The 16211-nt window shown below is 38.4% G+C and overlaps 1 protein-coding gene across 5 annotated transcripts in view; it reads right to left on the bottom strand.

The window, feature by feature from the left end:
• Positions 1–3906, bottom strand: part of b3gat2 (beta-1,3-glucuronyltransferase 2 (glucuronosyltransferase S)) — a 58079-nt gene extending 54173 nt beyond the window's left edge. For 4 of the 5 annotated variants that reach the window (XR_012388533.1, XR_012388534.1, XM_073919502.1 and 1 more), the window contains exon 1: positions 2889–3906. Coding sequence is in view for 3 of the 5 variants with exons in the window: in XM_073919502.1 (XP_073775603.1) it covers positions 2889–3458 (570 nt within the window). In the remaining 2 variants the exon portion in view is untranslated. 5 annotated transcript variants of the gene reach the window in all.
• Positions 3907–16211: the final 12305 nt, after the last annotated feature.

Raw genomic sequence — 16211 nt, 5'->3', positions numbered from 1 at the left:
AATAATCGATCAAATTGTTCCAGGTCAATTTTTTCAATTACTTTCCCTACTGTGTGTGGAGTCACATGGCCCCGCTCTGTTAGGGCTGAATTACACTTATTATATTATGATTTATAATTATTTTGATATTATACTTCTGCCATGGGTATGTGTATAGTCTGGAGCAGCCTTTGCATACCTGCACACTAGTCAAAAGAATTTACTTACTCGTCTACAATAACAAGTAGCGCAAGCTTTGTGATTGGTGGGTTTTGTAGCGGTGATGACAGTGGGCAGCGCAGAGGTACACATTTAAGGCAATGTGTTTTAATTTCAGTTGTTCAGCGTTGATGTTCAATTAATAATCATAGATAGTAGATAGTGTGTGTGTTTACTTCAATTATTTAAAATCAAGTAATGCACCCACATTCAAAAATATCTTACTTGTAATATGTGAGCATATTTACTGTACAAAACTTGTCAGTAAAGTATGAGGGCAAAAACATTAAAAAAAATCAATAAAATAATCGTTCATGAATCGTAATCGGGCGATGCAGTGGCGCAATACTGTATGTAGTGCTGTCGCCTCACAGCAAGAAGCTCGCTGGTTCGAGCCTCAGCTGGGTCAGTTGCCGTTTCTGTGTGGAGTTTGCATGTTCTCTCTGCGTAGGCTAAATTGTCTATAGTGAATGAGTGTGTCTGGATGTTTCCCAGGGATGGGTTGCAGCTGGAAGGGCATCCGCTGCGTAAAAACATTTGCTGGATAAGTTGGCAGTTCATTCCACTGTGAAGTCCCCAGATTAATAAAGGGACTAAGCCGAAAAGAAAATGAATGAATGAATCATAATCAAGTTAATTCATTGAAAAGTCATTAATAGACATTCAGAACCTATAATCGATAAAATTTTTCCAGGTCGATTTTTTCAATTACTTTCTCTACCGTGTGTGGAGTCACATGACCCCGCTCTGTTAAGGCTGAATTACACTTATTATATTATGATTTTAACTTATATTGATATTATACTTCTGCCATGGGCATGTGTATAGTTTGGCGCAGACTACGCATACCTGCGCACCAGTCAAAAGAATTTACTTATTCAATTTATAGAGATTTTAATTTTATGCCAAATCGCCCAGCCCTATGTTTAATGTTGTTTCAATAAAAATGTGTATAAAAAGCACTTTGTTAAACTGTAAGGTTACATTTTCAACACCAACGTCGACAGATCAAGGTCCCATAATGTGATTTACAATTCAATTCAATTAATCTTTATTTCTATAGCACTTTTACAATGTAGAATGTGTTAAAGCAGCTTAACATGGTAGTTCTAGTAAATTGAAACTGTGGACAAGTATAAGTAAATAGAAAATATAAATCACAAAACATGGAACATTAATGGATAATTTTACAGTGTTTCATTAAAAAATATTTACTCCTGACTGAATATATTAACATCACAATAGTCATTATATTTCTTATACAAACGAAGACCAACAAAGACCAACACCTCTTTTTTTTGTTCCAGAGAAACTTTCAGATAGATGAAACACTGTTTACTAAAATAATCGCAGCATACGACTGAAATTATCAAAAATGTATCTAAAGAAATGTGCAAATTTATCAATGAAAGAAAAAATTGTGATCCTCTGTAAGACAAAAGTGTCAAATGAAGTATCTCTCATCACTTTGCAGTGTTATCTGTTTCATCTGTTGTACACAGACAACCGTTTAGACAGACAAACCCTAATTTCCCAGCTGTCAGGTCACTCTGTCGTTTCTCTGTGACTTCCACTGCCTTAAACTGGGTTAATTCACTCTGCTTGGCTACACAGTATACTGGGTCGCCTTCATTTATGTGCATGTTCAGAGACTCATAAGATATAGATGGCGAAGGCATGATAAAACACACCACATGAATGTCTATGGGGACAATTCAGTGAGCTTGACTGAGGCGTTGCCAGCCTTTTAGTAATTGCCAACGTTTTTATTCCAGCTGCATAGATTTAAATGTATTGCAACAACCTTTGGAGTGCAATATTTGCTTGTGCCTGCATAACGAGAGTAAACAGTTTAAAATGACTCCATTGTGGCTCCACTTTGTTTCTATTTTATTGTTTTTAGAGTGTAAGGACACCAAGTTGTTTATTTGTAAAGCGTGTATTTCCACACTTCTTGTTTATTATTTGTGCTTATTAATGCTGTAGTTGTCTATATATATATATATATATATATATATATATATATATATATATATATATATATATATTATTTTGTGACATGTGAAAAAGAACAATAGTGCCCCAGCCAATCTTTTTTCAGTGAATCACATGGATTTTGATCCAGGCCAACAAGCAGACCATATAACACCCTATACCATAAACAAACTAGTTCCAACTTAGACTAGGCTTCTTATTTCTGTTTAGTTGAGCTATTCATTGCCACCCCTGCTGAAAAAAAGCTAAAGAAACCACTACATTTTTTTGTGGTTTTATTGGTTATAATTATATTGGTTTCAATGGGAACTGTAATGCTCCCAGTGGATTTCTACTGGTAAATTGTTGCCTTCTTGATGGCATTTTAAAATCTTTACATACTAATCGAATATGTTCCAATCTTTACACCAAATGACCCTGATTTTACAAGGTTATTGGAGTAAAACCTATCCCAAATCAACTACACCTTTAGTCTACTACATTAACATTTTAAAGGCACTGATTTTAATATTTACGGTTGTGGTTTGTAATTGGTATTTGTAGTGAAATCACAACTTTTGTGATGGTTTCCTTTTAGTTTTTCAGCAGACTGTTAGAAATGTAACACTTTTATTGTGATTTTTTTTTCTAATCAAATCTAAACTATTGACAGCCTTGTTCTTAAACAACTAATAATCTCAAGGAGTCGTACTTACCTCTTCAAATAACTCAAGGCTGTAAGTGTTATCATCATCCGCGAAGAAAACTACTCCTTTATCTTTGGAGCCCCGGTGTCCTCTGATCCAGCCGAGCGCTAAGTTCCTCTGCTCGGTCGCTCGGGGCATCCCGGTCCGCTTGAACCTGCGCGGGGTGAACACGTTCAGGTGAGTGTATCGCACCCCGCACCGGGCGAGAAACCGCGACACCAATTCCGTGTGGGAGTTCGCGTCCTCCACCACGATCCAATGGAACTGTGGGACCTGGCGGAACGTATTTGCCAAGCGGGTGAGCTCTGCTTTCTGCACCGCTCGGCTGTAAGTGGGAGTGATGGCATAAATGACCGGGAGAGATGTGGCGTTTCTCCCGCTGCTGCTGGCGGTGGTGCTGCTGCTGCTGGTCCGAGTCGTTCTGACGACCTGCCGCTGCTGTACATTCCCCAACCGAGATAAATAAAAGCTGGCCGTGTTCCGAACTGATAATCTCTTCGTATCGATGTCGATCACGATGATCACTATCAAGATCCACGGAAGAAGGATGAAAAAGCGAGTGTAGAAGATGGATTTCATTGTGCCCGAAGAACCAGAGCTGCTTAATTTGAAGCACAAACCGAGCAGTTCCTTCAGAGGTGATTAACGGATTATTGCAGATTGTTACTTTTTAAACTTCCCTTAAAGCCGATCCTCGGGTGGTTTTTAGACAGCATCCACAGTCCACGGTCGTTTAAACTTCCCATTCCCGTTCCTAAACGCGCAGTTGCGATCCCATCCCGTCCTGCGCTCCGCCGGAGAGTCCGTGCCCTGAGATGATGCTCCCTATACAGGGAGTCCTCAGTCGTTTAGCGCAGAGAACAGTGCCAAAAATAACAACAGGTCATTGTTTTGGTCACGTGCATGGCTTGGAGTGCAATAAAGTCATCTAGGTGCGATGATTAGCCTGCTCAAAACTGCGCCGAATGATGAGGCTGCGCTGATGGTCCGACAGACACTGCTGTAGTCCGCTGAAATGAGGAAGACTGAGACTTCAAACTGAGATTTCCCCCTCCCCACCTGCGCACCAGAGAGCGAGAGATGAATCACACGCATTGTATTCTGCCTTTTCGACGAGAGTCTTATATTCTCATATAATATTCAAATATTTGGCTGTTGGATGTTTAGTTGAAATTTAACCCAATGCTTAAAATTATGGTTTTAATTTTGTTCTTGAATTTACTGTAATCAAAATTTCCTCAGTCTCTTATTCTAATTTAATTGATTTTAAATTAAAAATATTAAATTAAATGAAAAATTTCAAGACAAAATTTGATTTATTATTACCGTGTTTTATTGATATTTATTTAGATATTCAATATAGTCTTCATAGAAAAAGTGAATAAAAATGGTGTCAATTTTTCTCTGTGGCCATCCAAGAGTTAAATTTCCTTTTTTACAGGACATTTTTTATCTGCAACAGTATCCAATCCAATCTCTTTTGGCATTTTAGGAATCAAAAAATATATACAGGAAAATATAAAAACATACCTGTGGCTTCTGATGATATATTGAGCTTTGTTGAAGCAACACCATTAGTCTGTGCAGGACGCTGAACATTATTTACTACATTAACTTTAATCCACAGCCTTGGCAAACAGTATTGGGAACGCTCAGTCCCAAGACTGTGGATTAAAGGTAACAATATTGTAAATAATGTTCAGTTTTTTGCACACACTGATTGTTCAATGCATTGCCAAGAGCCAAGGGTAAATTTGTTTTGCATTTTTTAGCTCTCAATATACTACCTGTCTACTTGCATTTTATAAATCACCAAGGACCACATTTTAATTTAAAAATCATATTTTTATGCTATACTGAAGTGGAAAAAGTCTACACCTTGAAAGGTCTAGGTGCGAGTAAATACACTGATTTTTTTCGATTTTGGCTAAACTCTTCCTCTAAATAAATCAGCCTTTATATCATAGTTTTGACCATTTGTAATGTGCAGTAAACGTGCCAAATTTCCTTTGCTATCAGTTTTACCTACACAAAAAACAATCCATTAATCAACATAGAATCAATTTAGTACTGTTTACGGCAATTAATTGTCAGCTTCCATATGAAGTCATTTTTTTTCACAATAACAAGATGATTGACTGAGAACTCAATCTGTTGATGTCGATTTGCTTCAGGCATATTCCCATCTGCAGGTTTAGCGGATCACCTGATGTCATAAACAAAACATTGATGCATGACAAACATCAAGGTAAAAAACAACACAGCAACTTATTACAGTTAACAGTCTACATTGTAATCAAAATGGCTGACACGTTGCCTGCAGGCTTTTATGATGTTCATTTCAGCACTGGCATGTCTATTTGACTGCCTCGTGTCTCCATTCACAGTGCGATGACAGCAATGGATTGTGACATCCAGCCTTGTCCTCCCATCCTCGACATGGCACCCCCTGTCAGCCCAGACAATGTCAATCACAGAAAATAGAAGCAACTGTCAGCGACGCCATCTCATTGTGGGCATCCTTTTGTTGCAAATGACTGAAATCTGACAGGTAACAGTTGCTATTGTGCATCTCTTTGCATCTAGAATGAAAGCGAAGCGGCACAATGGCCTGTTTACTCAAGAAGTGAGCTTTAGGTCTCGAATGTAATGGAATTGATCCGAAGTGAACTGTTCTATTACATGGAGCAAGTGGGTTTTTTCCCAATTTGTGAGAAGTGAGGAAATGAGGCGCAATGGAATAAGGAGGATTTATGGTGTTCAGAACTCACACTTCAACATGGGAAATGGTGCTGGTGTGCATTTTTTGCAGTCAATCTAATCTGGTAATCCTCCCATCTTCCTTCATGCTGATGACGCTACGCAGGAAAGCATGGACTGGACTATTTAATGGCTTTCATGGGTGGGGGAGGTGGAAAAGGAAAGCTGTTTATTGATGGAGAAATATCCTTTCAATGCTGGTGCACGCTGTAGAAGCAGGCAGAACGCAATAACAACCAATTAAAGCAGTGCCCCATGAAAATAGATCACAGCGCAACTAGATTAAACGATAATTTAAGTCTCAATTCAATAAGAGTGAGGCAAAGCAATTTAGATCTTCACAATAAGCAGGAAATATAGAATGCATTTGTCAACACCATTTGCATAGAAATGACTTTTCATCACTTTCCATTATTGTGCGAATTTGGCTTGAGCCAATACATTTTCTCAGCATAACTCAATGGAATCAATTGGTCTGCAGTTAACAGCATTAGGTCTCTGTTCTCGGAGCTACAGAAACAAATTGCTGCTAGACTTGTTCTCAACTAAAAATCGAAGCATTCAAATAGTTTCACTTGTTCGGAGCCTAATCTAATTTTCAAGCCAAAATGCATCAACCTGATAACGTTGTGTTTTCAATTCTGCCATTTCAGCTGTACAATAAATTGAGTTTTAAGATGTGCCGCAAAATTGCTTCAATAGCTTAATTGCCATAATAATTTAACTGGGATTGTTGCTTGCAGTCTTTAGTGCAGGAACAACCCATTTAGCTGCAAAATGTGAGCGTGTGAAGGATTTCCAGAACGAGGCCGGATGTATGCTGGTCACGCAAGCAGATCTCTAAATGACAGAAGTAACTTTGCGAGCTCTTTCATTTCAAGGACACCCAAGTAAGTGCTAATCTGAAGCATCCAAGCATGCAATCAATCATTTTTTATTATTATTATTTTGATGGTTAAAGTCTCTTTCCCTTGTATATTTCATCATCTTCCTCTAACGCAGCCTTGGAGATTCATGATGCTCTTTTAACCAGAATGAAACAGCACAGCGACAGGATGAACGTGTGTTGTAATAACCTTGAATCTGTGGCAGGGTATCATGCTGTGGGATTGATTTACATAACAAAAGATGTCTCTTGGAGCTCAATCACAAGTAAACACAACCGAAGCACTAACATGACATTTCGCAGGCCACATATTACGAGTACATTAATAGATGATGACACTCCTCAATCCGGGACTACATCAAAGGTACGAGCGCTGGGAAAAACAAGTATTAGCACCTGTGATACCATGCAGCTTTCTCATACTGTGGGTAACTTAGCAATTACCTGCAGGATCCACTGTGCCTAAGTTGTGTTTGTTGCCACACATGGCATATTAATTTGTATCTTTGTGAAGTAATGATATGCAGATCTCAGAATGACATGCTGATAGCAGTGTCTTTAAACACACATGCAGTTAAAGGTCATTTAGGTCTTTAATTAATCCACTGGGAAATGATATCTGTTAGAGAAGGAGAAATTGAATGAGAAAGTTTCCTAACCTCACAAATTAAGCCTTTGAAAATCAGAATTGGATTTCATGGAGTGAAATTTTCTTTGGCACCATTTACAATACCTGACAAAAGTCTTATCGTCGATCCCAGTTGTAAGAGTAACAAAGTGTTAGGGCGTACTAACACTATGTACAGTTGCCTTGAACTGGGCCAAAGCACGCTTGTCCAACCTCCTGTCTCCCCCAACGGCCCGCACCCACATTACATTTGGGTTTAGGCACGCTTACGTCATCGATGATGCGCTGTTCAGAAGTGCTCTCGCTCAGCACAGTGGTGATTTCTTTAGTCATGTCGTTTCACATGCAGTGACATGCAGTCAAATATTTCGCTGAACAGATCAGCCACTTTTGACGCTCAAACAATCATAAAGCCCTCGTGCTGCAGGAATTAGGAGGTTTGCTGAAGGTGCGCAGCTTTCGTGTCTAGTGAGGGGTTTGAGTCTTTAATAACCTACGACAATTTGCATTCATTGAACAGTAAGAATGATTAATAAATCCATATGAAACTGTTCCTTAAAAGTCACGCCTCGCTTTCAGTTTCAGGCTTTGGCGCATTTTGGGCCCAAGTGAACCGATTTAGCGTGTTTTGAGCCCAATTGAACCGCGCTGAGCCTGAGCCCGATTCAGGGCACTCCCACTTCTCAAACGATCCGGGAAACGGGCCTGGGCATGGTTTGGATAGCATAGTGTGAGTAGGCCCAAAAACTTGATTTCTAGATGATCATTTGGAAAAGTGGCAGAAGGTAGATTTTTTTCTGATGAATCATCTGTTGATCTGCATCCCAATCATCACAAATCCTGCAGAAGACCTACTGGAACCCACATGGACCCAAGATCCTCACAATTTTGGTGAAGGAAAAACCATGGTTTGGGGTTACATTCAGTATGGAGCATGCAAGAGATCTGCAGAGTGGCCCGTAGCCCTACGCCTTCAGGCTAAAGAAAATTGGGACACCCCTACCCCTTCACGTGAACATGCAAAACAAAGGGAAGATAAGGGAAATGAATAAAGGGCTAGAATTATGATTGGGCCGAAGATACCTTTTTCTAACTGTCATATGCTAATGATCAGATTAATAAATATGCATCTTAACACCAGTTGTAAACAAGGCCAAAGCTATTAGATGACTAGTTTTAAAGTTGTAGTTACCTGTAGTCAGCACAGTTGGTTCTTCCATTTCTGGATGCCATTTTAGGTGTTACAGTTCTTCGCTATTCAGATTTTTCAAGTGCTCCTCATCTTTTAAACTGTCAGGTCCAGCCTTGATCTTCACACAAATCCATCTTGAATTTGCTATTTAGTTTCAATGAAATACACAGCTGTGCTGAAGTATGTCCTACGGAAACTCTTTCTCACAGGAGAGAAAAAGGTGAGGATATGAATGCAAGAAAACACTTTCCCATTCTGTCTGAGAGGCATTTACAAACCATGAAAGATGCAGAATGGAGAATGGCGTTTTGATAGAGTGCTCCAGCAAAACCGAGAAATCACTGGTGTTTGCAATTGCATCTGGCACAGGGAACTTGGCAAGGCCTTCTAACATCACAATTAATTGGTCTCATCCGGCAACAATCTAATTTGTTACTGTGACACGAAGCCGTTAACGATAAAGAGCGGTGACAGGGTGATCAATTAGACTTGTCTCTCTCTGGCCCGTTCGGTGCTGTTTGGAAACTCTCGGGATTCTGTTGGTTCGGTCCCAAAGGAAACTGGATCTTGTGGGTGGAGTGGAGCGCAAGACTAGTTCTCATATCAACTCCGGAAGGGCACATCGTCCTGACGCACCCAGTCCACTGACTCCTTTCTCACCTGCTGATGAATGACGGCGGCTTTCGGTTTTCATCTCAGCTGCATTTCTCAGAGGATGCGCTTTCATAGCTTGGTAAGCTTAATGGAGGTCCCATTAGATTTCATTTAAGTATCAGATGTAATCGGTGGTTAGTGTATGAGGGGCTCCAATGACAGAAGTCCTGAGGAGAAATAAAAATAGAAACAAATGAGACAGTTGCTGGCAGACAGTAAGAGTACAGAGTGATACAATTCATGAGGAGTGAGCAGCTCGGAAAATGGTTTCTTGCTGCTGAAATGTTTGAGATCAGAGTTTTAAATGTAGACTTTGCAAAATGTAAGACTTTAAAAAAATTGTTTTCACATGAAACTTTCCTAGTTGATAAAAGGTTACATAGATTACACCACATGCCTGTTCACGCTATAAAGTTGATGACCCTAACGATAGTGATATCCTTTTAGAAATCATTCAAGCTGTTAAAGACTAGCTAATGATCATGCCACAGAGGAGAAATATTGGTGGAATCGCTTCCAGAACAGCATTTCTCAGCTGATGAATGATAAAAACATTGACAGCAAAACAGAATCCATCATGCTTTAATGAGCTTCTACATTTTATGTGGCAAACAACAAAATTGTACAATAATATAATATAATATAATATAATATAATATAATATAATATAATATAATATAATATAATATAATATAATATAATATAATATAAAAAAAAAAATAAATAAACAGAAGGGTTATCTGAATATTCTTCCTGAGAAATTTGCCTTTACAGAATTGGAAATCATTCATTCATTCATTTTCTTTTGGCTTAATCCTTTATTTGTCAGGGGTTGCCACAGCGGAATGAACCGCCAACTATTCCGGAATATGTTTTACGCAGCGAAAATGTCTTCCATTATGGAACATAGGATATATTAAATCCATCAAGGAATATGTCTTTCAGTCGCAACCCATGTTTGGACTGTGAGGGAAAGCAGAGGAAACCAACGTGAACATGGGGAGAACATGCAAACTCCACACTGAAATGCTAAATGGTCCAGCCAGGACTTGAAAAGGCAACCTTTTTGCTGTGAAGCAACAGTGCTAACCATTGAGTCACCGTGCCACCGGAATTCGAAATCTATATACAATATAGTATACTACAGTTTATAGTGTGTTTGTGTTTTATTCATAACATTAAAACATAACATGTTCTATATAACATTTTTTACTTTATAACTATTTACAATTAAAATATTTAAAACTGTTTTATAGTCGTTTTTGTTTTCCATTTTATTAAAATGAGACAAAATGTTCAAAGTCTTGTGCTGGAAAATGTTTTTTAGTTTGAAATATATTTTTTTAAATTTTTATATTTTAAAGTAGAACATCATAAATGCAAAAATAAAAAATATGCAAATATGGCCAGGATGCCGAGGTTAAACCCCTCCTCTCTTTCGAAGCACATCCTGGGATTTTTAACAACCACAAAAAGTCAGGACCCTGGTTTAATGTCTCATCCAAAGGCGGTGCTCACTTATAGAGATGAGTTTCAGTATAGAGTCACCATCAATATACTGGGGCATTAGGACCCACACAGACTGCAGGTTGAGCGGCCCCTGCTGGTCTCACTATGACCACTTCCAGCAGCAACCAGCTTTCCCATGTGTTCTCCCAAACAGGTATTGACCAGGCACAGCTCTGCTTACCTTCATTGGCCAACCATGTGAGAGTTGCAGAGAGCTAGCTAGAAGGAGAAATTGCTTGATCTCATTGTTATCTTAGCAAATGAAAAAAAAAGAATATGTATTTTTTTTCTGTCTATATGATTCAAATGATTTAAAATGATGTACAATCATACCAAACCAGCTCAATTTAATATCCTAAACAATTGAGATATTGCAGACATCTCATTTGCAATCATTGTTTCCAAATACACCATCTCGAGCAGGGCCTGGGCAGGGTATAATTTAGACTCTCTGCGCTCTAATTTAGTCGGAGAATTCAGTGCTTTAAAATCATTTCATTACAAACACAATACACATTCACAAGGGCTTTTTATGCTGTTTGAAATGGATATGTCCTCCAGTTGAAAATGACTACTTTCTAATATTCAGATTTTGCTTGAATGTGATGACACCACATTTCAAAGCTGCAATTAACTTCCTCTTCCTAATGACAGTAAAAACTGTCAACATTTAATGATCTTGAAAAAAAAAAGCTAATGTGAGCAGCCACTGAAATTTATTCCTGCTGTGGACTAATCTATTTGTGCTGTATCACATTTTTGTGTGCTATAGCAGTGCTCTTTTAAAAAAAAGGTTAACTCTAGTATTCAGTGAGGGAGATATTAGCGTGAAATAAAAAGAAGCACAGGCCCTTAGGAGGATTTCGGTTTTTCCAAGGGCGTAGTTTAGGACTGACAGACAGGACAACTTTTTAAAGTCTTCACTGAACTTTCTTAATTAAACAGCACAGATGTGCATTAGGCCGTAATAATCTTGAGGGCTGTGATTAGTAAAGTGGCAGGAATGTATGCAGGGAATATAAGTGGTTTATGTGGCACACAAACAGAGAGATAGCACTACTGTCACGCTGCATCCATCACACAAAGAATGAATAATGACATCACTCCCGCATACCAATAACAAACAAACAGTAATCAGATTGTCAAATATTTAAATGTCGCACATGTCGTTCGGCGGTAACCTTTACTGAACAAATAACTGACAGTGTAAATGTCAGTTAAGAACAAACACACGCTCATCCCATTAAGGTCAGGTTAAGGAAAGGACAACAATTCAACTGTATAACTTTGTAAACAAGATGTTAAGCGCGTGTTAATCAGAATGCATACCACAATGCAGGGCACATTTAAAGTAGATTCTAAATGTCAAATCTTATTGTGTGTTTATCTATGTGAAACATTAAATATACAGCATATAACATTTAATGACCATTAAAGTGAAAATTTAGTGTTGATTTATTCTCACTCAGGCCATGCAAGATTTAGGTGATTATTATTTATTTTATATTTTTTGAGCAGAACATAAAAGAAGATCTTGGTTTTAAGATAAATAAAATAGATAAAGGAAAAGATGCATCCAAAACATGCAGTGTTGGTGGTCCTCTAGGAATGTCGTGGAGAAACACTGATCTATAAGATGTCTATTAAACACAACATTGTCTGGTTGTAGCTTTTTGTATTATTACAATTATTATAGTAATGTCTTTTTATAATAAATCACTTGATCCCTTCATTGCAAGTGGCTTTGTATAAAAAAGTATCTGCTAAATGACCTAAAGTAAAATATTCATTGTATAACCACAAACTGAAAAAAGCGTTTACATTTCTTTGATATGATTTGAATTAACATTATGAACATATCATTGTAATTCTGCTCTCTGCTATATGAACATTGAGCATATCATTTACAAGCTGAGCTAATTAAGGAAAAGCTCATCCAGCTCACAGTCCAGTCCTGTGTGTTTTCAATCTCCCTCCAGCCTGCTGCTGCATTTATAACTCCTGTAATCACCTGCACACAAACACACAGAAGCATGCACACAGACAAGACGACCCAAACAGAATCAATCCTCCTTCGCAGGAGCCGTATAATTGGTCCACTCTCCCAGAGCAGGCCTGTTAAGTATGCTCCGCTGTGAATTATGGATAGCCGGCAAAATGGCTAATAAAAAATGAATGGCCAGTTTTTGTAGCTCGCGCTTCTCTGTGCGCAGATGTTGGTAGCAAAGCCTGTGTACTCCTAATAAAACACCCCTGTCATCGCGGCCCTTATGAAAACTATGGGCCATCCATAACAATATATGTCGTTATGGAGGAGCGTCTCATCAACATGAGTGCCTATGCCTATATATTTTACCTGCAATCAGCTGTCTGTGACACTGAACATCATTTGTCAGCGTGCCGAGTGATTTATGTGTGTGTGTGTGTGTGTGTGTGCTGTAAACCCCTTCTTTCTTTTTGTCAGCTGCTCCAGATGCTCTCGTTTTCACTCTCATGGGATGAATTTAAACCTTGTGCAGTTGTTGTTTTTTCTTTGTGTGTGTTTATTGCAATAAATACATCATTCGGCGCATGAATGGAACGATAAAGAAAACATAATAAGAGAGCATTATGGGCCATTCGCTTTCACATAACACATTTTTGCATGTAAAGATGCAAAATGTGAATAGTAGAATGAAATTTGAAGTGGTCAGAGTGCAGAGTGTATGTGTGAGCCCAATGCAGGAGTGCATTAAAGCAATGCAGTTTGCCACCAGCATATTGCTCTATTCTTAACCATAAGTAAAAACAGTGACACACATTCAGTATTAATCCACACAGTGGCAAAATCTGAACTATTATGAAACTTGACCATTGCACGTGTGTAGGAACAGCTGACGGTGGCCATAGCAATGACAAATGGCAGTGGATCGCGAGCTCACAATTGCATTTAAATTCGTAAACAAAGTGGCACGTGTCGCATTTTTGAATTGGTTTTAGACACGATATGAAAATATTAAGAGTTAACCAGATACAGTACAAGCGATTACAAGTAACAAAACACAATTAAATACATAATTTGCAAGCTAGAGAAAACAAGGAGGCAGCCATTTTATTCGCAATTACTTGCACGTGTGAAATGGAGTAAGAAACTGATCCATGAACTGTGTACTGTAAAGTTCCTGTCAAGCTCTTACAAAGTCCCATACACAATAGTTTTTTTTGATCCTTATTTTAACAAACATCCCCCATTGTAAGCATGTAGATTGCTAAAGCACTCATTAGAAAAATGACAGGAACGCAGCACAAAGCTGGGGCTATAATGTTGGGGTATTTTAAATTATTCATTCATTCATTTTCTTGTCGGCTTAGTCTTTTTATTAATTCAGGGTCGCCACAGCGGAATGAACCACCAACTTATCCAGCAAGTTTTTACCCAGCTGCAACCCATCTCTGGGAAACATCCACACACACTCATACACTACAGACAATTTAGCCTGCCCAATTCACCTGTACTGCAAGTCTTTGGACTGTGAGGAAAACCAGAGGAAACCCATGCGAAGCCAGGGAGAACACGCAAACTCCACACAGAAACGCCAACTGAGCCGAGGTTCGAACCAGTGACCCAACGACCTTCTTGCTGTGAGGCGACAGCACTACCTACTTGCCCACTGCTTCACCCTATTTTAAATCAATTAGGTATTATAAATCAATGGTTTTTAACACGGTGCAGATTTAAGCCTTAAGCCTGGTTTATACTCCACGCGTTAGCTTGTTTGCTTGAGTGCGCGTGAATGTGACATAATCACAGAGTTTGCAGTGGTTTGCTTTAGGTGTGCGCAGCATGATTTCCGCTGGTGGTGCGTAGGGCATTTTTAAGACTAGAGCGAATAGTGCGTGCAGCGCCGCAACTGATTTGAGTTTAATATGAAACACTTTGAAGAGATTTGATCTGAAACACTACGACTGTGCACAGGTTATGACCCGTAATCATAGAGATAACTAGATAATCAATATTTCTTGGCTAGAAATTGCAACAGCCCCCTGCTGAAAAATCCAGCTTAAACCAGCCTAGGCTGGTTGGCTGGTTTTAGCTGGTCGACCAGGCTGGTTTTAGAGGGGTTTTGGCCACTTCCAGGCTGGTTTCCAGCCTGGTCTTAGCTGGTCAGGCTGAGAGATGACCAGCTAAAACCAGCTTGACCAGCCTAGCCAAGCTGGGAGTCCAGCCAAAACTAGCTATATCCAGCTTAAACCAGGCTGGTCAAGCTGGTGTTAGTTGGATTTGGCTGGTCATTTTCCAGCCTGACCAGCTAAGACCAGGCTGGAAATGGCTGGAAACCAGCCTGGAAATGGCCAAAACCCCTCTAAAACCAGACCTAGGCTGGTTTAAGCTGGATTTTTCAGCAGGGCCGTGGGAAAGGAGAAAGTTTTTGTTAAAAGGTTTGGAAAAACCTGAAGGATAAGTTTATTAAAACCAAACGAGGCCATGGCAAAAGTGGAGACGCAGGTATTCAATTACAGAATATTTTTTTCCACCAGTCATAGATTTGACACTAGTGTATTTTGTTTAATTTTGTATTTAAAACAATTTAATAGTATATTAATACTAGTTTATAGTATATACTATAATGAAGTCATAGAATTATTTTTTGATAACTGGAAAAGAATACAATATACTGATGGATGTTTCTCTGGGCTTTATGGGTGATAATGATCTGTAATGTTGGACCATCACTGCCTTTTTATCATACTGTAAGTATAGGACAGAAACTAGCCAGACAGTAATGTGTGAGTTATGGAGCAGGCTAAATCTAAAAAACATCTGTATTTTTCAGTAAGTGTACTTTTTTGCTTTTATTTTTGCGATAATAAAATAAATAATTGTAGAGCAACTCATGTTCTGTTGTCATTAATATTTTAATAAATTGTAATAGGTATAACTGTTCGTGATATGACCAAAAGCAAGTAATGACCAATAATTATTTGCTAGAAATAGCAACAGCAGTAGGAAAGAAGGAAAGTTTATGTTAAAAAGTTTGGAAAAACCTGAGGGATAAGTTTGTTTATGCCAAAAGAGGCCTTGGCAAAAGTGGAGACCCGGGTACACAATTACTGAATATGTTTTTCCACGTCATAGCTTTTAAACTGATGTATGTTTGTAAATCAGGCTAAATAAAAATAAAAAAAACATCTGTACTTTTTTAGCAAGTGTACTTTTTATTTTATTTTATTCTTGTCATAATAAAATATATTTGTATAGCAACTCATGTTTTCTTGTGATTAATATTGTAATAAACTTTAAATGGTAAAACTGTCTGAAATATGAACAAAAGCAAGTGATGCATTTGATTAAAAAACCTGGTTATAAACATGCTTATAATCATTAAAATAATGTATAAAAACAATGCAAAATAATTAGTTTAAAAATATTGAACGGCATTATGATATGACGTACTTCCGGAAACTTCCTAATTCTCTGTTTATCCGTCTGATTTTATGGTGGGTTTCTTTTGACCGCCCCCTGTCGTTTTAAAAAATATGACAACGGTGAACGTGTTACGTGGCGAGTATAAACACGATGCGGCGCCAGGCAAAAGTGTAATTCTAGCTTTTGCCCGTGCGATCAGTGATCCATCAATGTAGAGAAGTGATGTAAAATGATCATTTTCATAATAAAAAAAATTGCTACAAACATCCAGGAAAACTCCCTATCATAGATATATG

This window comes from Danio rerio, chromosome 13 (genome assembly GCF_049306965.1).
Source record: "Danio rerio strain Tuebingen ecotype United States chromosome 13, GRCz12tu, whole genome shotgun sequence".
NCBI lineage: Eukaryota > Metazoa > Chordata > Actinopteri > Cypriniformes > Danionidae > Danio > Danio rerio.
This window is presented reverse-complemented; position numbering and strand designations above follow the sequence as displayed.